The following is a 25,988-nucleotide window of genomic DNA, read 5'->3' as shown; positions in this document are numbered from 1 at the left end:
TAAGGTCCCTTCCAACCCAAGCCATTCTGTGATTCTGTGAAGATTTTATGCCTGGGGTCTCCTGAGGGACCTGGGATTCAGAACAAGGACTTGTGAGGCTGCAGAGAGGTGTTCCCAGAGCAAACTGCTGCTTGTGGTGGCCCCTTTGCAGAGCTACTCTGCTCTGCCAGCTCAAGGTCTGGCTAATTTGACCATCGGAGCAAACAAACCTGGTCATTCTTGCCTTGAGCAGATTTACCAGTCCTAGACAGAGTGGTGGAAGCAATAACTTCGTGCAGTGGTGGTGATGAGTATCTGGAGCAGAAACATCGTCAGGTGGGAAGGCTGGAGGTGGAGGAGAGCATCCCTTTACAGCGTGATTTCAAATGGGGTTCTCCTGCCTGAATCCATGCCCAGCCTGGCTGTTTGTGCTTAGAGATCTGGGCTCAGGGAAAAAGAGAGCAATGCAGGAAAACACTCGCTGACAACCAAGCTGTATCTTAAATACATGTATATAAAGAGCCTGATAAGATCAGGGACTGCTCCTGTTGCGAGCAGCTTGAAATCAGGAGTCAGCAAATTAGGGAGAGCAGAAGGAACCTCGAGTGTTATCCATCAGAGGTGTGACAGTGGTTGTAATTCTCATATGTTGCTCTCAGAAAGAAATGTGCATCTGTATGGGCTGTGAGGCTCTGGTCCGTGTCAATACGAAGCGTGTAACCCTGCTGCATTTGCATTTAAGGCCCGGCTTCTCGTTTTCTTGGCTGATGAGATGCAATTTCTGCGGTCGCCTGCCCTGCTCCAGATATTGGGCTGCAGGATTCCCCCCAGCAGAGCCTGGTTTGACATCAAATCCTCGTCTACAACTGGAGCAACACCTCGTCAGTTCAAGCCCTGTGTCTCAGACCGTGTGATTTCACAATTAACTCACCCTCCAGGTAAAAACTGGGCTCTGGCTGCCACCAGGCTCTTTCAGCTGCAGTGCTGCGTTTTGGAAGGATGCTGCCACCTCCTGCGTATCGGCACAACTGCAGCAGGCAAATGTGAGCCTTTGGGATTCGTTCTGCAAAGGTTGCCTGTGATTTGGCTGAAAGGTAGAGCCTGGGCTGCTTTGCTTTTGGGGCAGGGGTAGAAGTTGGACTGGTAATGGCAGCGAGCATGGGAATCCCTCTTCTTCCATGAGCTGCCACCACACAGGGGTGCTTTCAGAGCTGGTATTGCATGGGAAGATCTCGGGCGTACAGCAGGAGCTGTACCCAAAAATGAGGTGATAACGGGGTGATAACAGGGCCCTGCTTGTTCCCCTTGCTAACGAGGGGGACGCGGGCTGTGTGTCCCCTCAGCCATACCAGGGTGAGCCTCTTTGGGCCAGCACGATGCCCCGTTCCCCAGCTGCAGCCCCCGAGCTGTCATGCCTTAGCACGACACAGCCTTCCCAGGATGGGGCCTGAAACCTCCAGGATGCCACAGTCTCTGCCAGCTGCATGCTCCAAAGCTAGATTTGGGAAGTTGTCCCCAATATCTGAGTTAATTGCGAGTCTTGAGGCTTCTTTCCTTGTAAGAAGCCGAGCGCTAAGAGATTTTCTCTTTATTTTTTCCTAAACTATCAGTGTCACTGAACTGGATTGGTTTTTTTTTCTCCTGTCTTCAGAAATGAAACAAGCTCTGCACTTCTGAAACCCTTTTGACTCTCTCTTTTTGGCATCCGTGCCTTCTTGCTGGCACAGGCAGATAGCGATGAAAAGACATTTCATTGGCCGAGTCCATTATTAGCCCTAATAAAACACCGTGTGCAGGGAGGAAACGATTTGGATGCATTGGGATGGATTACATCCTTGGGGTGGATTTATATCCTTGGGCAGGATGATTTCCCAGCATCAGACACAGCAATGGGACTTTCTGTGCTATGGGAGCACTGCTGCGTCTGTTTTTTCTCTCTTTTTTTCTTTTTTTTTTTTTTTTCCCGAGAATTTAAGGCAAAGCTAATCATTTTGTCTTAGCTTTCCCTTACCAAGTGCTCTGCACTACGCACTTGTTTGCTAATTAATCCAGCCCTTTCTTTTCGGCTGGCAAATGAGCGAGATCATTTGAATTATTAAAAGTGGGGAGGATTTGGGATTATAAGGAGGACCATATAATTAGCTAGCTGGCTGCCGTCCCCTACCGCTAGCCTGGGATATTAATTATTTTCATGCTGATTCAGAGGGAAGGTAGCCAAGCTCTGAATCAGCCCTGCCACTTCTTGCAACACCTGCCTTTTCCCTAGATCTCCTCTCCAAATCCCAGCCAGGTCTGGCAGCGTCTCGTTAATGAGATCAGGCTTAATTGCAGCACGAGCCAGGGAGGGTTGGAGAGTCAGGAGAGAGTTCGAGTAACTGCTCTTCCACATTGCAAAGCAGGAAATGCTATCTGCAAGTAGGTGATATTTTTCTCTTAAATGCCAATTAACAATTTTTATCTTTTTTTTTTTTTTTTTACAGGATCAGAGGGTTCCTTGCCTGTTGCTCTGCCAGCAAGCTGCGAACCAGCCTCCTTTAAAGAAACTGAAACCCCCCAAAGGCCAAATTCTCACCTCGTGTCCACTGCCCGGCAGCCAAGACATGCGTCCTTGCGCGAGTGAAAGTGGATATGACACAGATTTAATGAGGCAACAGCTTCCTGGCAGCGCCACAGGCTGCTTAGAAGCTGTATCATTATTCATTTACTTGACTAATGCAGTCGTGTTGTGAAAAAGAGAGGGGAAAGCTGTCTGAAGTGCAGAGTACATGAGAAGGCTTCTGAAAAACAGGGCTAGATCAGCAGGGTCTGCTGGAGCTTAGGCATCGAGCATGTCTTAGTTTGGAGGTTGGTGGAGAAGCCTTCCCAGGAACCTTCTGAAGGTTTAGGGGCCTCATCTCCACGCTTTCAATGTTTTGAGTCTGCCCTGGTTGCATGGACCACATCAGAGGACCCCCGAGTGGCTGCTGGTGGTGGGCAGCTCTGGGTCCCTCTGGTGCCACCCTGCTCCAGCAGGGCCACCCCGAGCAGGAAGGCGTTTGAAGTAAGCCTCACGTTCTCCTCCGGATTTCTGACTGACACATCCCCGTTCTCTAAAAGTTTGAAAAAGACGAGGATCAAGGTGAGATGCCATCTGTGTCGTTGTTGTCTGTATTACCGGTGAGTAAGGGGAGAATCTGCACGACCCAGGTGGCAAGCAGCACTTATCAGCGGGTCTGGGTAATTCATTTTGGCTACAGTGCAGTATTTTCCCCTAAAAGGTAAGACTCGTGGAGGAGAACAGGGCAGAAGCCAATCTGTAGACACTGCCAGAGAGGAGCAGGATTTCTGAGCATGCATTTGGGGGCTGTACCCAACGCAGGGCTCGGGAGGCCTCCCAGGTCCTTACAATCCCAGCTGAGGGGTCAGACGAGGGTGCCGAGCTGAGGGTTACGTGAAGAATCACGTCGCTGCCGTTTTCCCCACACCCTGGGCTCCACCTTCCCAGCCAGTCTGGCTGCAGCACATCAATCTCAATTGCACTAACGCTTTTATGCTCCCCTCCTGTTTGCAGCTAAGCTGATGAAGCCGAGATGTGGAGGTGACCTCTCTAATTAACACCCAGGCAACCTGCCCTGAGCTCTGTAATCCTAGACAGGCCCCGGGGAAGAGGTTGGAGCTGGCTTCCTCACCGAGTGCAGGAGTCAGCACGAGTGCTGGAGCCATACGTGCTGATGTTGGGCTGACGGGGTACAAGGAGATGCCCTAGGAGCCTCCAGGACATGTCCTAGAAGCGTTTCTTGCAGAATAACTCGTTCTATAAAAACATCCCCGTTGGAAATGGGGAGGAAAATCCCAAATGATGAGTTCTCGTGGGGTGAGCGTGTTGGAGTCGTGGCTCCTGGAGCAGGGGGGTGAAGGGACTGTTGGGCCACGTGGCCAACGTGGCAAATGGTCCTCAGCCCTTCTGCAACCTCTTTCTTCCCTTGAAATGCAACGGATGCGAGTGGCCAACCTCCTGGTGGGTGTTGGAGGTGGCTCGGTCAGAAATATATTGAAGAAAATGAGTAAACCCCTGGGGAAATACATCCTTTTGGAGCCACTGGCTGCTCAGCTCACTGTCTTGTGTTGCAGGGGATCCTCTGGGTCATCTTCAGCCCCGTCTTCTTCCAGGAGCTTTGCTCTACGTGCACGACAGCAGGGATTTGGGCAAGGAGGACAACCCACGAGTGCTACCTGAGGGTCACCACGTGGAAGAACAAAGTCTCTGATACCAGGTAGTGCTCGATGTATCTCCAAATGATTTGAAGCAGAAGGATGCTGCTATCAAGCAAGAGTTTGGACTCAGTTATGCCAGCATACATCCACAGTTGGCATCCGCTGATGCCAACAGCTCTGCCTTCGTCAGCTCTCCGCATGCTTTTGGGAGCTGCTGGAAATGGCATCCTCAGACATCTGTCTGCTCAGAGCTGAAGGCAGAGATGGCAAGCGGAAAAAAAAAATCACAACTGTATGTTTTTTGGCTCTGGGGTGAAGAGACTCAGCAGGAAAATTGCCTAAAAAGCTCTTGGCAGGACTGTTTGGAGTCAGCGTTTGCTGGGGCTGCTTCTGACCTGCCATAAAAAGAGCAGTGGTGCCATTTGCTCCTTTCCTTCCTCTGCTCCAAGGAACGTGGGCTTGCTGGCAAGCCGCTTGTTTTCCAGACTGTCTTGTTTCTCAGCGTGGAAAACCCCATGGAAAAATCAAGGAAGGTCATTGCCTGGAGCCCTCCTCTAACGCCGTCTGCTCCCCTGCAGAGGTCCATCCCTGCCAAAGTCCTGGAGGGTTTGTGGCTAGGAGATGGCATTGGCTTCCCGGCAAGCCCAACCCTGCTGCTTATGCCGTGAGAAACCCCAGCAAGGTGGTTTATCAGCTGTTATCTGCTGATACCCTGAGGCTGTGGCAGAGGGCAGCACCCCATCACCACTGCTGACCACGGCAGGAAGATGGAGATTTGCCATGGCTGTCACTCAGCCCCCTGCTACTTCGAAATCCATCAACTTATGTCTGGGAGAAAACCTCGGAGATGTGGGGGGTTCTCTCCCCTTTTAGGAAGATGGCTGTTTGAAAGCCCAGGCATAAAGGGCTGGGCTGGGCTGGCACGTTTGAGCTTAATATTGCAGCACATCCCTAAATGGGGCTTTGCAACGCCACCTTTTTTTTCAGCACTTGGACTTTTTCCTCCTGAGGTGGCTTATTCGTACGCAGGCGAGCGCTTGCTCGGGAGATCAGATCGATGCCGGGTAGGAAAGCTGTTAGAGCAAGCCCAGCTCTCCTCTAATCACACCCTGCTGGGCAAAAGGCTGCTCAGACGGCCAGGGCACGGGGCTGGGGACCTGAGCCTGGTTCCCCACGCTTGCGTGACATGGTTTCACCCCCGAGGATTCGAGATTTAGGGTGAGAGTAAATGCTCCAGCAGCCCCATGCTGGATTTGTGTTACCCGAGTCGCCCTCTGTACATATACCCACACGCTCCTTTCCCTTGGGGTTGTTTCCCAGGCAGATAACCTTCCCTCTCTTTACCTGGTCAGTGTTTTCAGTCTCTTAGCACCTCCCTCTCACCTGCACCACCAATTCTCCCCTCCAATACCCAGCACAAGTTCGCGTCTTCATCGCTCTCCAACAGCTTCTTGCTGCTCGACTTTTGCTTAATAGCAGGCAGCCCGTTACAAAGCTCCCTTGATTTGTGACCGTGTCGAGGTAAGCACCGATATGGACAATTAAGAGCTGGGCACAGTGGTGTGGATTTCCTGGCGGAGATCCCAGTTAGCACCAGCTCGTTGCCAGCCAGTGCCACCAGGACTCACGGCCGATGCGTTCGATGAGGCAGCGGGGCAGGGGGTGGGTTTTGTTAGGGTTTTCTGTGTATTATGGCTTCTACCTTTCAATTTTTGCAGAAAGAATAGGGAAAAAATCATCTTTTTGACACGGATCCTTGGATGGAAAGGTCTCTTCTGGCCTGGCACTGAAGACCTGGCCGTCGTGGTTCTGCTTTCCCGTGGAGGGCCACGCAGTGAGTACGAGGTTTGTTGGCTCCCACTCCCTCCAGGTCGTACGTGCCAGGCTTACTGCTTTTCCTACCCCTGCTGAGCACCTCCCCAGCCACCACAGCAGCATCTTCATGGAAGCAGCATCGCCAGATTCAGTCCCAAACCAGACTTGATTTAGGCTTCACTTCTCCATCATGGGCAAGGACAGCAATCTGGCTTCAAACCCCAGAGCTGCCTGTGCCAAAAAGCGAGAGGAGCTGCCGTCGTTCCCCTTTTTTGCTACCAACCCTTCGGTCCCGATGACCCCCATAAATAAAGCAGCTAATTAACGCCCTTCTCCTCCCACCAGGGATTGACTGTGACCTTGAACGACCTTGCTTAATCCAACTTTCTTGACCAGCTATTTTCGACAGCGAATAATTTAACGTTCTTGTGACCCTGGCCTTGTCTCTCTCCTGCCAACTGGCTCTGCAGCGTCAACCAACAGCAGTAAATAAATACATATCTGCAGAGGGACCTAAATGACTCCCATTACTGGAGCATCTGAAGGCCTGCTTAAATAAATCAAGTGAGGAGGAGATTATGCTGCAATCATGTGGAGAGGAAAAAGGAGAGAATACATTCCAGAGGCTGCGAGCGGCGTTGTCAAATTCGGAAGGATGCTGCTTAATCCAAGTGCTCCTGGGCCGTTGGAGGAGTCGTGTTGGTGCCTTCAGAGAGGAGAAGATGCTCGGCTCGCCCTCACCAGCAGCTCCTGCACTGGTGATAGGGCCCGCAGAAGCCTCTCCCTGCTTTTTTGTAGGGTGAAAATGAGGATAAGGGTGCCAGCCGCCTGCCCCTGCGACTGTTTTCTCCTTTTTCTCCCCCAGATGTGCCCCTGGGGCAGGGGGGAGCAGGAGCCCTGACCCACCCCGGGGTGGGCAGACCCTTGCCCTCACCCACCCCAGGACCACAGGGTGTGCGACAACCTGTTCCCAGGAGGGCAGAAAACCTCATTAATCAGCCTGCTTTGGGATCCCACAGGGGACAACACGATGCCTTCGCATGTTGAAGGAACCACCGGCTGCAATTTGCCTTTTCCTTATTCCTCCTTTAATTACAGGCCACGATTTTAAAGCCTGGGCATTTATTTCTTCCCCCTCCTGCATCCGTCACCTTGCCCCTTTCGCCACGGCCTCGTGCATTGGCGTTAATTGTATTTACATCATTTTCCTTCCCCTGCTGAGGCTGAAATTGAAAACGCAGCCGAACCCCCAGCGAGCTCGGGGTGGCGACGAGAGCGGGCTCGGGCTCCTCGTCCTTGGGGGGAGAAGGGAGCGCTTGGGGACCCTAATTCAGCGCAGGAGCTTTTCCCTAAAGCTTTCCAGCCTGTTAACAGAATAAAAACCCGTCTCCTGTTGCTGACTTGTCCAAGGAGAGTCCCTGTTCTCTCTTTTTTTTTTTTCCTTGCTCTTCTGTTGCTGTTCCTTCATTCCTTCCCTTCGTTCGGTGCTGTACAATATCCCCTGGTCCCCATATCCCCATGCCTCTACTTATCCCCAACCCTATAACCCCTTAACCTAGCCCCACAGTTAATTAATATTGGAGTGTCCTTCACCAATTAACACCGATGGGTGCCAATTAAAGCACATCGCAAATCAGGATGGGCTCCGTGATCTCCCTGCCCTGTTTTTAGGGCCATTACTGAAGATTTGGGGCTTGGGGTTGGAGGCGTACATAGGGTCTACTCCATGTAAGGGTCCCTTACAAACCTTCAGAAATAGCTTTCACCATTCTTTATTATTATTTTTTTTTTAATCCTTTTGCTGCTGAGTTTTCCACCACGCTGGGGGTGATGGTTCAGTGCTGTGCACAGCTCGGGCTCTGGACCTAATATGGGATCCTAAATATGATTTTTTTTTTCCCCCCCATTTTTTCCCTGTGCAATTTTTGTTGGGGTGAGGGAAGGAAATGGCACGGAACGGGGTCATTGCGCTGACCTGGTTCTGAGCACAGCCAGACGATGGCAGCCCCCAGGCCTGCAGGGCAGAAAGGGAAAGGAGGAGGAGGAGAACATGAACAAATGGGGAGGGGAACAGGAGCAAATGGCTTTTGCTGAAGGAGAAAACACCACACGCGTGGAACCAGAGGCTCTGGCAAACAAATGAGGTAGCTGTAACACGAATGCTGCACGGTTTGAATTCATAATGCAATTATTGTGAAATTAACAGGAAAATAAAAAGAACCCAAATATGGGAAGGCCAGAATTCCCTGTGTTTACAACTCTTGTCTTGAATGGGTCTCCCCTTTTTGCCCCAAGTTACAGCTCACCCCACAAGCGCCTCCGTGCCACCTCGGAGCCCCCAGGACAAACCCATAAAGCCCCCCCCCAGCTCCTTTCCCCCGTGGGGACGTGATTTGGGATGGGACGTATTTATTTTCCCCATTTTGTGGTGTAGCCACATGCACGTTTTCCACTACGGGGTCACAGCCGGGGGGGCTGCCTGGTCCCCATGGCACAGAGGGGTCACCAAGCGCCACCACCAGGCTCCGAGCCCCCTCCTCGGTGCCTCAGTTTCCCTCCTGCAAAACCAAGCAGGGGCTCCGGGGCTGGAAAACGCAGCTCCTTCAGCATGATCCCTGAGTTGGGGGGGACATGTACCCTAATCCCACACCGCCCTGTGCCTGGGTGACCCTGGTGTGGGTGACCCAGCCCCTCGGGACCCCCACCCCAGCACCCAGCGCGCCCCCAGCACCCATCCCCGCTCCCCTTTCCCATCTCCAGCTTCACCCTCACCCGATTCCCCCAGCCACCAGCTACCAGCCGGCAAGCCCAGCTCCCGACCAGTCCATCCCAGTAAAGGGAAGGCTCCTTTCCCAGTTCCTCGCTGCCCGATCCCGGGGCCCCAGCGCAGGCGCGGCCGCTGCCCGCCCCGTCGGGGCGGCGCTTGGGGACGCGGAGCGCTGCGGGCGGCGGAGCGCGATCGTGCACCGGGCACCGGGCACCGAGCAGGTAAAGATGAACCCCGGGACAACCGGGGGGGCTTCTCCTTGCCCCCCCCCAGCTGTCACCCCCACCTTGGGGCCGCAGCTCGGAGCCCAGCCCCGGGGAGCTGCCGCCCCCTCGGGGGATGCTCCGGGCACCTGTGGCTTTGGGAAGGGTGCTGGGGGGGGTGGTGCGGTGCTGGGGGGTGAGGGAGGGATTTTTTTTTGGGGGGGGGGAGGTTGGAATTAAGCCACGCACCCCCTCTTTGAGAGGAGCATCCCGCTGTCCGTGCCGGTAGCAAGCGGTGTTGGTAAAGCGCTGGGGGAGGCTGAGATTTTGGGGGGGGTGCTGCAAGTTTTGGGGTGCCCGAAAGTTGGGGAGCGGGCGGGCGAAGCCCCGCAGCTGCTCCCCTCGCTGCCTGCTGCCGACACAAACTTTGAGCAGCGAGGCCTCGCCGCTGGCTGGAGAGCAGGATTTCTGCGCTGGGAAAAAAAAAAAAAAATTAAAAAATGGAGGTTTCAGTATTGTGCTTTGTTCCGTTTTTTGGGACAAACCCAAAGGCTTTTAGGAAGTCGCTTGGAAAGTTAGGGCGAGAGAGCTCGGGCAGCCCAGGCTGCTGGGATGGAGGGAACTGATGTTCCCCGGCTTTCCGAGCAGGGATTTGAGCCTGGGTTTCCCGTATCCCATTGGCAGGAGGCACAATCCCTTTCTCCCTGCCCTGAAAATGCTGTCTGGGAGCTGAGGAGCCAGCCTGGTGCTTGCAGGCGGCGAGCATCCCATCAGGGCTCAGGCTCTGGTCCCGTGCCACCTGCCCCGCTCGCTGCCCCGCAGATCCACTCGCGCTTGCATTTATTGCCGATAATTTATTGCCGGATACTTATTACTGATCATTTATTACCAGTCCCCGTCATGTCACTGGATGCGGATGCTGCGCTAGCTCCAAATTTGGTGGGGAGCAGGCAGATGGCAAGCGCAGGGCGGTGAGCGCGGAGGGAAGGGGGATGCTCTTAAATCCTCCGGCTGCTTTGGTTGCTGCATCCAGCAAGGACCATGCTGCAGTTTTTCCCCTCTGTCCACTCCCACGTCTTGCCCAGGGTGCTGGTTCCCCCTCCTGAGCTCAGCCTGGTGGCAGCATCGCTGAGGATCGAGGCTTTCCCCTTCCCAAACTGAGCTCATCCCTTGCTGGTCCCTCCCCAGCAGGGACTGGAGGGTTTTAGGGAGAGGAGACGCTACAGGTCTCCTCCATCTGGCCCCATGTAGTGTTTGGGGAGGTGGCTCTGCTGGGGGGTTAGGGGAGGTGGTACAGGGCAGATATTTGGGGGATGAATTATGTGGACACAGCAGAAATGGGGGCTTGGGGCTGCTCCAGTGCAAGGAGGGGAGTGAGGTGCTGGTGGGACAAGGGTGGGAAGAGCAAACGTGGTGGGGCCAGGTGCTGGGGTCGGGGTTAACTCAGCCTGGAGCAGGGCTGCGAGGCTGGCCGAGATGTTGTATGGAGGCTGTAAAAGCCCAGCAAAGGCAGAGAAGGGATGTGATTGCTGCTAAGGACATCCAAGGGGTGAAAACGGGGAGCTATTTGATCTGGAGGATGGAGTTGGAACTGAGAAAAATGGGGGTGAATTCATCCCTGGGCAGCTGAGACTGGGAGACTTCTCCAGAGGCTTGGTGGTGGCTTCCAGTCGGGGACAGGCTGGAGAGCGAGAACCAGTGAACCAGGGCTTGCTGCTGCTTGGTCGTGGTACTGGGGATTTGAGGATGGCCAGGGCAGCCTACTCGATTATGCCTCAAAAAATAAAAGAAAAAAAAGAAAAAAAAGAAAAAAAGAGGAAAAAAATCCAGCTCTCCTTTGCCCGCTTGCTGCACAGATTAATAACAAAGCATCGATGCTTTAAGAAGGCTTTGGATCTGATCCCGAGAGCAGATTTAGACAGTGTTTGTGCTCGAGGACGGTGATGCTAAGAATGGGTGCATCCTCTAAAGCTGCTCATGCTTGTGAACTCATCACCAGACGTTTCTGGCTGGTCCAGAGGTGCCAAAAAACCCTTTCCTGACTTAGTCCAAGCAGGATCGTATGAGAAGGCTGCAGCTGTGACTTGAAGGCTGGGGTCATGGGGCTGGGCCCCCTGCTCGGGGTGGCCCCGCTGGAGCAGGGCTGGCACCACAGGGACCCGCAGCTGCCCGACACCACCAGCCATGCGGGGATTTGGGATCCTGGGGTTCTGGGATCAGGCCCCTTCCCTCCTCCTCCTCGCAAGTCCCTAGAGATGGCAGCTCCTTGGCCCCTGGGGAGGTGTCTGCTGCTCCTTTGCCCATGCAGTGCAGGTGGGACACATTTGGGCACCATTTATTTGCTGATATCTTCAGGGCTGAGCCTTCACCCGCTCTTCTGAGCCTCCTGTGGAGCACAGAACCTCAGTAATGGGTTTTCCTTGACATGCTTCCTGTGTGGGACCAGGTGATGCCCCTCCACCTCCTGCGTCCCCAGAGGCAGCAGCACGGATGGGGCCCGGCGCATTGCTCCGGCTCTGCTCGCTTCCAGCTGATTACCCAGGGAGAAAGGGCCGAGCTCGGCCCATAAAATGGACACAAACCCATTGCCTTCATCAGGCCTGCTCTGATTTGCACCAGCGGGGTGGCTGGCTGGCTGCAACGTTAACCCTTCCCCTGCTCTCGGGTCTCCCCACAGCACCCTGGAGCATTTCCATCCATGGGATGCTTGTGCTAAATGGGCTCGCGGGGTGGGAGAGACCCCGCTTTGGTGCCTCAGCGTAGGGGTAGCTCCTTGAGGGTCCAGTGGAAATGGTGCCATCGAGCTTTTTACCTTCTCTAGGAAGATAAAACCTTTCTTCTCCGTGCTCAGCACTGTGATTGTGGAGCTTCGTGCTTTGGGGCTGCGCTGGCGATGTGGCAGATGCAGATCCTTGCTGGGAGCCCAGGGTTTTGGGGCTTGTAGGGCAGGGATCTGGCTCCTCTGAGCCTTATCCAGCCCTTCCAAGGGGGCTGGACCTGCTCGCACATCCCGGGGGCGTCTTTCATGTTCTCGACGGGGTATGGCCCAGTTCAGCAGTGCTTTGACGTATTTTACCTTAAAATACTCTCCGGCACGGCAAAACGCTCCTTGCCCCTCGGTTTGCCCTTGGAGGGGGACGGACGGGTGTCAGTCCTTCTGAGCTGTCCGAGCTGCTCCATTTCCCCTACTCACATAGAAAAGAAGGAAGCGTGCCTGTTTGGTTGGGTTTTTATTTATTTATTTATTTATTTATTGCAAGCCACACCTTGGTAAGCGAGAGCTTCCCACCGAGTATTGGCAGGCTGGCAGCTCCCGAAGCCCTGCAGAGCCGGTCCTGCCACCTGGCCGAGCTTGCCCAAACACTGCAAGGATCGCTCCAGGGTGGTTCCTGGGGTGAAAACAAAGGGAAATCTCGCACGGATAAAAGACGAAGCCGCCAACCCTCCTTGTGCAAGCCGCCAGGTGCCCGCTGTTGCATCGGATGGGGCCAACCCCACAGCTCTTTGCGCGGGATGAGTTATTGCATCTGCAGCCAACAGCGGGTTTCTTGCTGGGAAGCGAAGCTCTTCCAAGGATTTCAAGGACTTCCAGCAGCATAAAGGGACTCTGGGAGGGTTCGTTGGTTGGGAGATCTAGGTTTTACTCCGCCCAGATGGATATCAGTGCTCTGTTGGTGGCCCATGGCCAGGGGAGCCAAGCGCCGTGTCCCCGCAGCCTCCTTTTCTAGCCCCTGTGCCTGATGTCCCACATTTGGTGCCGCAGTGCCCCATAAAAGTGGCATTTCCCCTGGATTTGCCCCTGGGCTCAGCCCATCAGTGCTCCCGTGGCATTTCCCTGCTGGCTCTGGGGGAGGAGGCAGGGGCTTCGTCCCCTTCCCAGCGGCTGAAGAGTCGGGGGGCTTCAGGGGAGGAGAAATCCTTCTCCAGAAGGAGCTGGGCGGATGGCTCCTTTCTATCTGGTCTGTGTAGGGTCTCTCCTGGTGATGCTGTTGATGGTGACAGCTCTGGGGGATGTCCGTGGGGGTGGACGCTCTCAGAGGGGTGAGGATTTGGGATTTCACCTCCACGCAGGAGGTGGGACTCGCAACTTGAGGAGCAGGGGCTCGGGCTCCCCCTTTGTGCTCGTGGCTTCTGCTGAGAAGCCAAAGCGACTGAGGATGAGTGCTGCACATGGGCAGGAGACCCTACAAAAGGCTGTGTCCTCTTGGTGTATGGAGATGTCCTGCATTTTGGGGAGGTCTCTGTGCCTTGTAAAAAGGGTTGGTCCTTCCCTGAGTATTTCTGCTGTGCACAAAGAGCTGAGGGCACCTCCACAGCAGGAGAAATCTTGTCCTTGCCCCAAGAAGAGCCACAGAGAGAAGAGCTCACTAAAAACAGGAAGGAAAACAGAGGTGAAATCAAAACGATGGGGCTAAATCCGAGGCAGATTTGCTGGCCCGGCCTAAGGTTTTTGCAACCAAGGGGAATGCCCTTCTGCAGTCAGACAGTGCCCAGCTGTGCTCTGGGGTTTGGGGATTTGTAGGATGGGGCTCAGGAAGGGTCTCCTGAGAGGATTAAGACCCAATGGAAGGGGAAAAACAAAAAGAGGGGCACCAAGAGGGTGGAAGGCAAGGAGCAGAGTGCCTCGGTGCTTCTGTGCCGGGGCTGATCCCATAGCACCCGCCTGCCTCCCTCCAGCTCCGGTGGAGCAGCTGCAGTCCCGTTATCTCTCCTGCTTCTCGGGCACGCGTCTCTGCATCTCTCGGAGTTCAATTGCTTTAATTATCCCAGAGGCTGCAGAAGCAATTGAAGGCTGAGCATTTGCATGGAGACGTGCCGCATTTTATCTGTGCTTAATGATGGGTGTTCTGAATGAATTTCCCGAAACCTCTTCAAGAAGCCTCTCTGCGACCCAGAACGCCCAAGCACGAGGCTGTCTGCGCTGCCTCAGGCAATGCCCCGTGACTCCTCTGTCCTTCCCTCTGCGGAGATATAACGGGGGCACAGGTCTGCCCTTGGACCACGGTTTTGTCCAGCTGGCAAGAAAATCGGTGTGAGTGTATTGTAGCGGTGCACGGCGTCCAGGGGAGTCAGTGTGACCAGATTTCCAAGAGCCTGGTCCAGACGTTCAATTAGAAGCCCTGAATAAATAATAGAAATTCGTGTTCAGTCCGGCCCTACAAAGGCAACATCCTTTTATTGACTTTTTTTTGAATGAGTGGTGATCAAAAGGGATGCGGAAAAGGGATGCTCCTATAACCTCATGGAGTGGGCAGTGTGTGGCCAGCACTATGCGTATGGGGTGATGGCCACTGTGTCTTCTTGGGCTGAGGATGCTCCACATGGCCCCGGAGGAGCTCCCTGCCCTCGGCAGGGTTTTGTTGGGAAGTGCCAGGGCTCGTGGGCGAGCTCAGATGTGACCTTTCCCTTCCTCGCGGTGCTGCTTGTAATCATTAACCCGGGTCACAGCTCGGTGCTGGGGTTTAGCGAGGTGATCGCTATCTCCACGGGCTGGGCACTGGCAAAGCTCATGAATTCATCTTTCAGTGCTTGTCCCACAGCCTTACCTGGTCTACAAGGGTTTTTGACACCGCTGTGGCACAGGACACAACCCTGACGTGTCGGCAGTGGTAAGGCTGGCTGCTGGGGACATGTGGTCTTGGTGGGGCACCCAAAACTGAGCTCCTTTCTCCTCCCCAGCCCACAAATGGGTCGGGATGAGCAGTGAATGTCTCCTGCTCCTTTCTCCATCCCTCAGCCAGGGCTGGCAGCCTGGGCACGTTGGCCTCCCTCTGCCCAGTGCTTTTGGGTCTGTCCTTCTGCCATCTCTTGCTTTCCTTCCACCGCCCTCTCTGCTAGTCCTGCCTCTCTCCAGGCCCTTGCACTTGCAGCCCAGCAGGGGATGCTGCCACCGGCTTTGCTTTGTGCCAGGATGCCTTCAGACAGACGTCCTGATCCCATCTGCCCTTAAAGTCTGCGATGAGCAGAAGCGTTGGGCTGGCCGGGGCCACAGAAGCGTCTCTGGCCAGAGGCAGAGCTCATCCGTGGCAGCTCAGCGAGCTGGGGCTGAGGTAGGAGCTCCAGCAACGGGTTAACGGGTCGGGGCATCCCCGGATGGTTATTTGTAGGAACCGGGCAGGGTGTGACGGCCAGGAGCTGGGATAACTCACAATGGGACTGCCTTTCCTCATTCCTTTCCAGGTGAGTCACCGCTTGCAAAGCGGCGCTGCAGGAAGAGAGGGCAGCCCTGCACTGCTGAGCACCCTAATGACCTGCTGGCACCGGGGTGGAAAAACACGTGTTTGTGGGTGGCTGCCCTGACCCGTTAACCCCAGGTTTTCCTATTAAAACCAGACCTGGAAGCTGCAGCTCCGTGTAAACACATCGGTGGGTTCTCAGCGAGGTGCACGGGTGATGGAGCTGGGTCCCTGCCCCGCTCCTGCCAGCGCCTGGCATTGCCCTGTGTGCTCCCCTTCTGCAAAGCTCTCCGAGACCCGCAGAGCTTACTGCCTAACAGCTGGATATAACCATAAAAACCTCAAGGAAAATGTAATCTTTCATTAAAAAGAACATTTGCAGCAAAGGCAGGGAAGGTGCCGGGGCCACCCATCCTAGCACAATGGGATGCTTCTTCCCACTCCCACCTGGAGGTTTCATCAGGGACCATTTGCCTTATTTATGTGCTTGCAAAAAGCTGGGTTTATTCACTCCAAAAGGACAGCCCTGAATCCCATCAGGATTTTTTGGAGAGACTAAATTCACTCTGTCCACACCAAGTTTTTGGGGGTAGCTTGTCCCTGTGTGGGCACATACAACTAACCCTCTGGCCAAAAGGTGCTTTGCTCGGGGGTGTGGATACAGACCCCAGCTGTGCTGCTGACAAAAGCCAGAACTGGATAAAATATCATTAAGAGTAAAAAGGGTTGCTTTAGCTTTAGCCTGGGGGAGCTTTTAGCTGTTAGATAAGAACAGAGAAACTTTTTTACCCCTAGATAAAGGCCAGAAAGGGACATCCAACCTTCCGTTCTTCAACAGCTTTGTTTCAACGAGTAACAGCTGTAAATTCTCAGTAATTTGCATTTTAGCTAAAGCACCTACTTAAAAAAGATGCCCAACTGCTCAGGAACATCTGGAGATGAAGAACCGTTGGCTTCCCATGGGAATTATTAGCTCCCTGGCTAACCGCTGTCAGTTTGCGAAGAGATGATGTCTGATGCTTTCTGATTTTCGCCGGTGTGGCTTCACCTCCCAGTCCCTGCGGGCACGGCGGGTGCAGGCAGGATGCTCTGCGGTCCTGCTGGCTCTGGGCCACGCCGCTTGGAGTCCAGCAGAGCGACGGCAGGCGGCCCCGTGGGAATGGGAAAGGGCTTTGGGATCGCGGCTCGGACCTGCTGCCAGCCCCGCTGCCAGTCCCGATGGCCCTTAAATGGGACTGAGACTTTGTAGCCTGAAGCTTGAGGCTTTTTTGGTTGTAGAAGCATTGGCTAGGAGGTGTGCAGTGCTTATCTCACCTTTAACATAGAAAAGGATCCGTGGTTTGATTGTTTCTTTTGCGGGTTGTAGGAAACGTGTGCATAAAGCTGTCCTTGCGTCGGCAGCGTTTCTTCTGCAGGACTGGGCTTTTTTGTTGGCAGGAGAGTGAGCAACCTCAGTGCTGTCCCATCCCAATGTTTCGTGTCAATAGAAACACCCCAGGAGGCAAAATAAACATTTAAATAAACGTTTTAGCCAGAGCCTGGCTGCCCATAACTTCACCTGGTTGGGACTTGGGCAGCCAAAAGCCTGGTCCCCACCTCATCTTCTCCTTGACTGATCCCACACCTTTGCAATGTGATATCAGAAATATCTCCTGCTCAGTGAGGACGCAGATCCCGTCCCCTGAGAGCAAATTGTTTAGTCTGACTCGGAGGCAGACAAATAAAAGCTGTAGGATCTGCAAGCAAGGAGCCCTTTGCTCCTGGCCGGGGCGCAGCCTTGTGATAACATGGATGCAGCGAGCCCATGTCAGCTGCTTGTGGCACGGAGGCTCCGGGCTGGAAGGGAAGGAGAGAAATTGGTTTCAGAGAGAGGAAGGAAGAGCCTTTCAGCAAGTATTTGGTCCTGGCCAGCACTGGCACTGTCATTACTTATCCCCCTCGCAGTGATCGCTACCAGCTGGCCGGAGCTCCACGCCTGGGCGATGCTGGGGGTGGAAGGGGGAGTCCAGAGCAGCCCTGAGTCATGCCTTTGGCTCCTTCCTCGAATCACATAATTTCCTGCTTAACTGCTTCGTGACTGAACCGAGGTTGGGCTCAGACCAGTTTCCAAAATTTCAGCTCTGCAAAGAAGGTCAGGAGTGCAGATTTCGCTCCCTAACCAAACACACAAATGCGTGCGCTTGTAGGTTTGCGAATTCAGGCATGAAAACACCCGGTTCCCCTGCTCCTGGAGCATCCCAGCTTCGTGCAAAAAGCAAAAGGTAATTAGGCAGCCCTTGAGCATGTTAATGTCGCAGATCTGAGGTTCAGTCTGGTAAGCATGAAATGCTGCAAATTAAAAACAGTAATGAATTTTAACACTGCCCCGAGAACATCCTTCTCCCTCCCCCCTTGCTTTTGATTATTCTGCAGGGTTTGTAAAAGATCCTGACCAGTATCTTTTATCATGTAGCTTGGCTTTTCCTTTGCAACTCAAATCTGTTTCCACCCTGTCAGCCAAGGGGGGCAGTCACCCTGAGGCGGGACAGCAGGGCAAGGAGTCAGCCCTCTTCTCCCAAGTGAATTTGGGTGGCAGGAAAGCTGGGGATCCTTGGCCACGAGGGCTAGGATATGGGGATGGACATCTCCCAGGGCTTCTCACGGAAGTCAGCACTGCAAGGGTCCTTGGAAAACGTAGCTCCAAGCTGCGGTTGCAGAGCAATTTTATGGAAGAGCAGCCAAGTGCCAGCCCTTGGCCACGGGACAGGCTGCGGAGCGGCATCCAGCATCGCCTGCATCAAACCCGCAGCTCCTACCGTAACTCGAGCGTAGCTCTCCGAAAGCCACCAGACTTCCCTCCAGGCTCTCTTTCTAAATCTCACAAGTTCTTCCTGCACAGCATCTCATGGAAATGTCCTTTCCATGGCCAGCATCCTTCCCTCCCAGCCCGAAGTTTTCGTGCAGAAGGTGGCTGCCAACCATCCCCTCCTGGGGCTGCTGCTTTGCTTGTGTCTTTCTGCAGCGGTGAGTGCTGTCACTGCCAAAGTCCTGCCTGGTTGTCACTCAGAAGGAGCTCTTTCATTGTTGGGATGTCCCCAGGGAGGTCATGTTTTCTCCCATCTCATCCCCTTCTTCTGCTGGAGACCTGGAGACTAACTCATGTCCTGGCCCTCTTAGCAGCCTGGGTGTAGGTTTTGTCTTCTGCGTGCATTCCCTGGCTGCTCAGTGAGGCTGTCTGCTCTTCTGAAAGAGTAAATCTGGTGTACTATTGAGCTCTTGATACTGGGCCATTTATTTTAAGGCTTTTCTAAGGGCAGGTGATGCATCTGGGTCTCTTTGTAGCACCTGGGAACCTGTCCTGAAAGCAAGGAGAAACTCCCATCAGCATCACTAGGAGCCCTTTAACCACAGCACCCCACTGCTTTGCTGGGCTGCAATCAAAGGCTTTTGTGTGAATTAATGCTTTTTTTAACCAACCCCATGCAGCCAAGTCCTAGCCTTGGTCTCCAAATACAGCAGGTCACACAGTGCACCAGAGGCAGAGCTGGGACTCCTCTCCCTGTCTTTGGCCCATAAAATAAGATGTTATAAACTACAAAATCCCAAATCCATAGTCCTGTAGGATCATCACTAAATGCTCGCTATGTCTGCATCAGGATAGGTGGGCCGTTGGCTGGGTGGGAAATATGGGTGGGAAAGCACCACAAGCTGCTCTAGCAACCACTCCTCAGTAGCATGGAACCACCACTAAGGGGGATATTTGGGGTTCACTTAGGCCATGGGTGATGAGCACTTGTGCTGCTAATTAGGCTGATAAATAATTAAAACCTATGCTTTGCTCTTTGGCTTCACAGAGGTGAAGTGGTTTTGTCTTGCCCAGGCAAGAGGAGGCAGGCTGGGTGAGGGATGCTCTCAGAGGATTTCTCTGATCAGCAAGGGCATTGGTTTAGGCTCACTAATTGTCACGGTTTCAACAGGACATCCCATTTTGAGGAGAAAGACAGCTCATTCATGGATAAATACAGGGTACCGATAGGGAAGTAGCTTTGGAAGGAGGTCTGTGATTTAGCAGAGGGGAGCAACGGAGAGGTCCCCCTTCCCTTGGGCCTGCTGTGGGGCCAAGGTGACTCGACCTGTGGGGTGGAGGGATGAAAACAGGAGCAAAGGGGTTGGTACCCAATGACTAAGCCACAGGGATGTTGGGGTGATGATGGAGAGGAGCTGCTTTCTCTCAGAGGCATTTGGGCCATGGTTTCCTGCTGTCTTCTGTGTTGCTAAATTCATTGCTCTGCCCTAGAAGCTAGACGCTTGTCAAGACAGAATAATTAATCCAAAAACACATGGTACGCTGCCAAGAGGCTGTTTTTAATTAAAAACAGACCCGATCAAATTTACTGCGAAACTGGCGTCTCTGATGGAACCGTGAATTGTGTGTGTGTGTAATTTGGGGCTACATGGCGGGGGCAGAAGGTGATTCTTGAAGCACTGGCTCTGCACTCATTGCTGCTTTTCGAGCAGATACATGACCATTGCTTGATGGCAACAGAGGGATGTTTCCTGAAGTCTTTGAAGGGTACAACCAGGATTCTAAAAGTTTGATATTAACATTGAAGTTCCCTCCGCATAACAGTGGGCTGAGAATGTGATCCATGTTGGCAAAGTCCAGGGTAGGTGTTCAGCCACCATAAAACATGCTCATATCCAGCTCGCTGGGGACATCTCCTTCAACAGCCCCACAGGATGCATTTTTCCAAAATAGGTTATCAATTAACTAAAAGGCAGGTTGTCATCTCCTTTGGCGGTGGTGGTGTTTTGGTGGTGTTTGGCCAGCTCTGGGGGAAGTGGGAGTCCCATATCCAGTAAGGTACACTTGGTCTTAGCCATCACTTTTTGGTCTCCAGCCACGACTTTTTGGTCCAGGTGTTGTGGAGTAGGAGTGTGTGTCCCTGGCCAGACCCTACACATCTCACTCCCACTCCGCTTGTCCTCCCAGGGCCGGTGCGGAAGGATGTTTTCCTCAGTGAAGCCGTACGAGAACCAGCGCTATGCCTCCCTGAAGAAGGAGTGCCTGCGGCGGAAGCAGCTCTTTGAGGACCCTCTCTTCCCCGCCAACGATGACTCGCTCTTCTACAAGTCAAGGATCCAGGGCATCCAGTGGAAGCGGCCAAAAGTAAGTGTGCCTGTCCCCTTGTCCCATAATGCTGCCTTCCGCCACCCCTGCTCTCAGGGACTCCCCAAAACTCAACCTTCACCAAGGGTTCCCCACCAAGCACAGTGCTAAGCCCCAGCCGTGATGTCCTATCCCCAGCAAGGTTTATTTGCCCAGGCTCAGCAGCATGAGCGTCTTTGAGCAGACCTGTAGCACCCAGCACCAGTCTGTTCTGCCCCCAGTGAGTCCCAGGAGCAAAGGAGTCCGTTGGCTTCTCCGTGACTCAGTTTCCCCATGCATAAAACAGAGAGATGCTTTGCAGCCTGACTGCTGGATGATGCTGTGAAGGCTGGTGGCTCTGGCAGAGCAATGAAGTATCTTTGAATATTTTTCCTCAGCCAATAAAGGGGAAAGAAAATAGTCTATGGGTAAGAGAGGTGTTTTAGGGGTCTTTGGGAGGTGGGGTTTGGGGGCTGAGTGTAATGATGATGAGTCCTCACTGCAGCCTTGACCTACTGGTGAGCTGCTCAGCAGCTGGAGCAGCCCCTGCCCCTGTCTGCACCCACAGAGGTTTCACCAGTGTTGGGCACTGCTCTCCTCCTTCCCCTTAACTCTTCGTCTGGCAGTGCCAAAATTCTGGAGGGGAAAGGGATGTGCAGGTCTGGACCCATCCTGACAATTGTAGGGGCACGGTCCTAATCTATCCCTCCTCTCCTGAGCAAAACCGTGCCACCGCTGCTCATGTGGAGCCCACGTCCATCTGTGTGTCCTCTGCAAAAGGTCCTCCATGTGTCCTCACTGCTGGAGGCAGGCCAACGAAGGGCCACAAAAATGAAGAAGGACTGGAGCAGCAATCCTAGGAGGAGAGCTGGGACCCTATGGCCTAGAGAAGAGAAGGGAAGGGATGTTATCAGTGTGTATAAATATCTGAAAGGCCGGAGCCAGGCTCTGCTCAGGGGTGCCCAGGGCCAGGCCCAGAGGCCCCGGGCCCAGCCTGGAGCCCAGGAGGTGCCCTCTGCCCCTCAGGAAGCGCTGCTGGGCTGGGTGGGTGCCGGAGCCCTGGCACAGGCTGCCCAGAGAGGGGCTGGGGGCTCCTCCTTGGGGATCTCCAGCAGCCGCCTGGACGTGGGGCTGGGCCCCCTGCTCGGGGTGGCCCTGCTGGAGCAGGGCTGGCACCACAGGGACCCGCAGCTGCCCGACACCACCAGACATGTGAGGTCCATGAGAGGTGACCATGAGGCCACTTCTCCAACTACCATGAAGTAGGGGACCCAGGAGTTGCTACAACTGGGTCCGAGGAGAGGCCATATTGCAGCACCTGACATACCTGGGATCCCCTTCCTTGCCTGTGGCCTCGCTGCTCATTTTTGCTTGCAGACATCTCATTGTGGCAGGGCCGCCCGATGAGCTGTTGACCTCCTGGCCCCCGCAGCAGCCCGAAATATCAGCTGGCCTTTCACGAGACAGGGCCGTGTCCGTCTGAGTGAGGGCAGTCACATGGCGGGGGGACAAAAAGGCTTTGTGTGACGGGAGGAGCTGTCTTCTTTTGTGTGGCAGGCCAGGCTGAGCCCCCAGGCAGGCTCCTTGTAGGAGATCTTGCTTCCCTCTGCTCTGCCCTGGGCTCTTCCACTCCAGCTCTGCCTGGACATGGGGTTTCTGCAAAGTTCTGTGTGCATTTTAGCTTATTCCCCTGGAAAGATGCTCTGTGCACAGCTGCCTTCTGAAGATAGGGCCACCATGATTTGGTCTCATGGAGACAACATGGAATCACAGAAGCATTCGGGTTGGAAAAGATCTCTAAGACCATCTCATCCAGCCTTTAACCTAGTCCTGAAGTCCACCTCTAAGCCATGCTACTAAGTTCTACACCTACACGTTTCTTGACTCCAGGGATGGTGACTCGGAATGAATCAGGAAATTGTCTTGCAGGTAACAAGAGATAGCAGATGGGTGATGCCCAAGACTTTCTAAACAACTTTCTTTGGGACTAAAGGGTAGGGAAATATTTGACACTCACCCTTGCTGGCTTGCATTCACAACTGTTAATTCAGCCCCACATCTTCTCACACGTTAATTCCACCCCACATCTGATGGCAGAGGGGTGGGTGCTGGTGTAGGTGGCCAAAGGACGTTTGCTCATCTTCTGCCGAGCATCTGTGTCTCAGAGCTTTCTGCTGGAGCCATGGATGTCTGTGGATATTCAGGATTTATCATGCTCAGACTTGCTGGTGCTTCTTTTCAGGGAGAATGGAGACCTTTTCTGAATGGGTGGCCCAACTCTTCTCCCCCTGGTTTTCTGGCTATTGGCTTACTTGCAGCTCTTGGTGGCCAGGCTCGTAGCACCCTTGGTGAGGGAGACATGAGCTCAGCCAGCAAGGTATGAGGCAGTGGTACCTCCTTCATTGCCTTTGCACCAGATGAAGGGAATTTCACAAAAAAAGTTTGAAGCCCACACTGAGAAATCTCAATGTCTCCTTGATGTCTTTGTCTGGCAGGATCAGAACAGACTAGCTGCCCTGACCACAAAGTTGGCATTAAAAAATAAAGAATTTGGGCTCACATCTGCTCTGGCTACTGCTGAAGTTTCCAGAAGCCTCTTTCTCTAAAGCACTTCTCCAGTTTTTTCCTTGCAGTTGTCCATGTAGGGAAAAGTGACTGAGTTTTGTGGGGAGAAGAACTGCTTTATGCCAAGCAATGCAAAGTGACGTTCCTAATTACTGGTCCCAATTCTGCCTGAATTCATACTGCTTTGTAAAGGAGACAGCCCAGCAAAAGGGACCATCATCTTCTGCATGAAGGCAAACTCAATGTGTCTGGGTGTCAGGGATCCTGATACTGATCTTGCTGCTTTGCGGGACAGCTGGGAGAAGGTGTAAGAAACTGCACAAACGCCACAGCAAAAAATCCCACTTTGCTCTGAAACAACTTGACACCCACTGTAATGGGTCTTGCTGCCTGCCCAGCATGAAGGGAGAGTTGGAAGAGACTGGGTAGAGCCCTCACAAAGAAACCCATGGGTTTCTCCAATTCAGTGCAGCATTTAGTAGGGTCCAAAATGTCCATGAAGCTCAAATCGACTGCCCTGCTTGTGCAGTGATTGCACAGAATGGTTGTTAAGCACCAAAAAGTCCTTCCAGTATCCTCTTTCTATTGCAACCAGCAAATCCTTCCTTGGGCAATCCTTTTTTTATTCTTATTTAGAAAACAAGCAGAGTACTTTGGAGACTTCCTGACCCAGAAATGGAGTCCAGCAGTCGCTGGGACGCTGCCTGCAGGCAGGGGATGCTTTGTGTGCACCTCTGTTATCTCCCAGGGCCGTGGCCATGGTTTGTTTTGGAGAGTTTCAGCTACAGCTGTACGACAAAGCGCAAGAGCTCACCATGCCCCGGGCTCTGCTGTGAAAGCAGAGTGGGTGGAGAGTGGGAACAAAAAGCATCAGCTGTTAAAAAAAACTGTTTGCTTTCGCAGAAAGGGTGGTACTTACAATCCGTGCAGAAAAGCGATACACAGGAGCCACGGTTTTCACTCCTGTGTGAAAAGTAACTACTGAACTCGCTGGGAATCAGCTTTGACAGAGGCAGGATCTCATTCCCATGTACTTACACGGCACTCGTAGGGATCTCAACAGCCCATTGTGTGTGCATGTGCCTTCCTTCCCAGCACCCAGACCCGCCCTCATCCTTTCTGCTCCTCCGTCTGCTCCCAAAGCCTGGGGCTGCTTTGGCCAAAAAAAAGCAGTCCCTGCACTGCTCTTCTGCTCGCGTGGGGCTCTCGTGGGCAGGGGGAAATGGGGAGGTTTTGCTGGAGCAGCTGGTGAATAGCCTGTCCAGATCGGGCTGAGATTTGCTTCCATTTCCTCCCACATCTGGCCTTGCAGAGTTTCCTGGAAGGGGCTCAGCCTGCCTCTCCCCAGCGGGGCATCCTCCCTCCCTCCCTGCTCCCCCTGGCCTCCAGCCCTGCTCAGGACGCCAGCTCTGTGCGCAGCTGGGCGAGCCTCGAGTCAGGCTTTGGCTTCAGACATCTTTGTCGTCCAGCACAGAAATTAGCCAGAAAGCTAATTGCTCGAGTGTGGAGGGGAAAGGGAAGGTGTACCGGGAAGGGGATCCCACAGAGCCCTGATTTTGTGCAGCCATTTAAAAATGGGACTGGCTGCTCGTCGCTGAGCCAAAGCTGATGTTGGAGCTGGCTAGGGCAGCATCAGGGGTTCCTTTTTTATTTTTATTTTTATTTTTTTGGCAGAAAACTTGGCTGTTGCATTAGAAATCTAACTCCCTGGTTTGGGCTGAGCACAGATCGCAGTGCTTACAGCTCCTCCTCCCCCTGCTCTGAAGGCGAGGGAGATGTCTGTAATTCGGGCATGTGGTGCCTGATCTGAGTTTTGCACTCCTCGTTTGAGACATGGATGCTGCAGTGCAGAACAGGAGCAGCAGTTTGTCTGTGCATCCAGTGAGATAACTCAGGTTTTTGGGAGCCAGGGAAACTGCCAGCCTCTGCTCCCTGGGCACTGACATCGGGATACGTGGGAATGGCGCAGAGCTGCGCCAGGGGAGGCTCAGCCTGGACATCAGGCATGAGGGTGCTCAGACACTGGCACAGGCTCTTGCTAAACTGCAATATTATTGAGCACAGGCAATATCATTTGGAGGGGAAAAGCTGAGAGTCAGGTTAGTTTGGGGGGGTTCAGGTGTTTTGGGAAGGGTTGCATGCAGCTGGAGCTTGGACAGCAGCAGGGCCGTGGCATTTTCAGTCCTGCTTTGGCACTGGGGAGAGATGCTCTCATTCACAGTCCTTTTTTATTCTTACGTTTTGTTTCCAGCCAGACAAGAGAAATCTTGTTTTATAAATTAGGAAATAACCATTTTTTCAGTAGCTACTTCTGAGTCAGTCTGGCGTATATCTTGCCTGACTTGTGCATAGGGCTTTTGTCTGTTTTTTCCATTGTCTCCTGAATTCAATGCTACTGCGTTTGGATGAAGAGGAGATGCTGCAGGAGGGAAGAGCATCGCTCAGATCCCCTTCTTCCCTGCGTTATTAAGTACTTAGCTCCTTTCTGCTGCTGAGTGAGGGTTACACAATCCGTCCCTGCGGGCTTTTCATGAAATGGGAAAGGAGTCAATGAACTAATTCACTAAAAGCAGGAGAGGCACTTGCCTGCCCGCAAGTTTCTGCATTAAAAGGTCTTTCCCCCAGCGTACAGCACAGGCTGGGAAGCTGGCAAAAGCACAAGGGTGGCGATAAGGGGGAAGGCAGGGGTTAAGCTCTTGCAGGGCTTCACTCCAAGAGCTCACCCGAAGTGGTGGCTTGGGGTGCATGGAGGCCACTAAAAGGCAATGCTCAGAGCACGAACCCTCTGGCCCCCTGTATCCCTCTCGGTCCCTCTCCGGCCAGAAATACTAACCCCAGGCACCAGTGCTCAAAGGACGTCTCTGCTCAGCTTTCTGCAGCTTTATGGTCTGTCTCATTCGGTTTCGGTCCTGCCTGAAGGATGGTGGGGATGCTCATTGCCACTGGACAGATGAAGGGACCGTCTCCTCTCACTGGGAGTCTGTCATCTGTCTGCAGTCCATCAGGGGAGCCGGAGTCCTTCCAGATCTTTGCGTTTCTCAGCTTAGGGATTTATGAGCTGCTCGCCTGTTCATTTATCTGCTGCATGTTGTAAAGCCAGGAGCTGCTTGCCAGTCTGGTTGCTCCTCGCCAGCAAAAGGTTTGGTCACCTTTTAATGCAA

At 53.6% G+C, this 25,988-nt stretch overlaps 1 protein-coding gene across 1 annotated transcript in view; it reads left to right on the top strand.

The window, feature by feature from the left end:
* Positions 1-8,863: 8,863 nt before the first annotated feature.
* The window catches only part of CAPN5 (calpain 5), a 46,272-nt gene continuing 29,147 nt past the window's right edge, over positions 8,864-25,988 (top strand). Inside the window, exons 1-2 of the mRNA XM_035560502.1 lie at positions 8,864-8,976; positions 20,107-20,283. Of these exons, the coding sequence (XP_035416395.1) occupies positions 20,122-20,283 (162 nt within the window). The 5' untranslated portion in view covers positions 8,864-8,976; positions 20,107-20,121. The remainder of the gene's footprint in view (positions 8,977-20,106; positions 20,284-25,988) is intronic.

This window comes from Cygnus atratus, chromosome 1 (genome assembly GCF_013377495.2).
Source record: "Cygnus atratus isolate AKBS03 ecotype Queensland, Australia chromosome 1, CAtr_DNAZoo_HiC_assembly, whole genome shotgun sequence".
Classification (NCBI taxonomy): Eukaryota; Metazoa; Chordata; class Aves; order Anseriformes; family Anatidae; genus Cygnus; species Cygnus atratus.
This window is presented reverse-complemented; position numbering and strand designations above follow the sequence as displayed.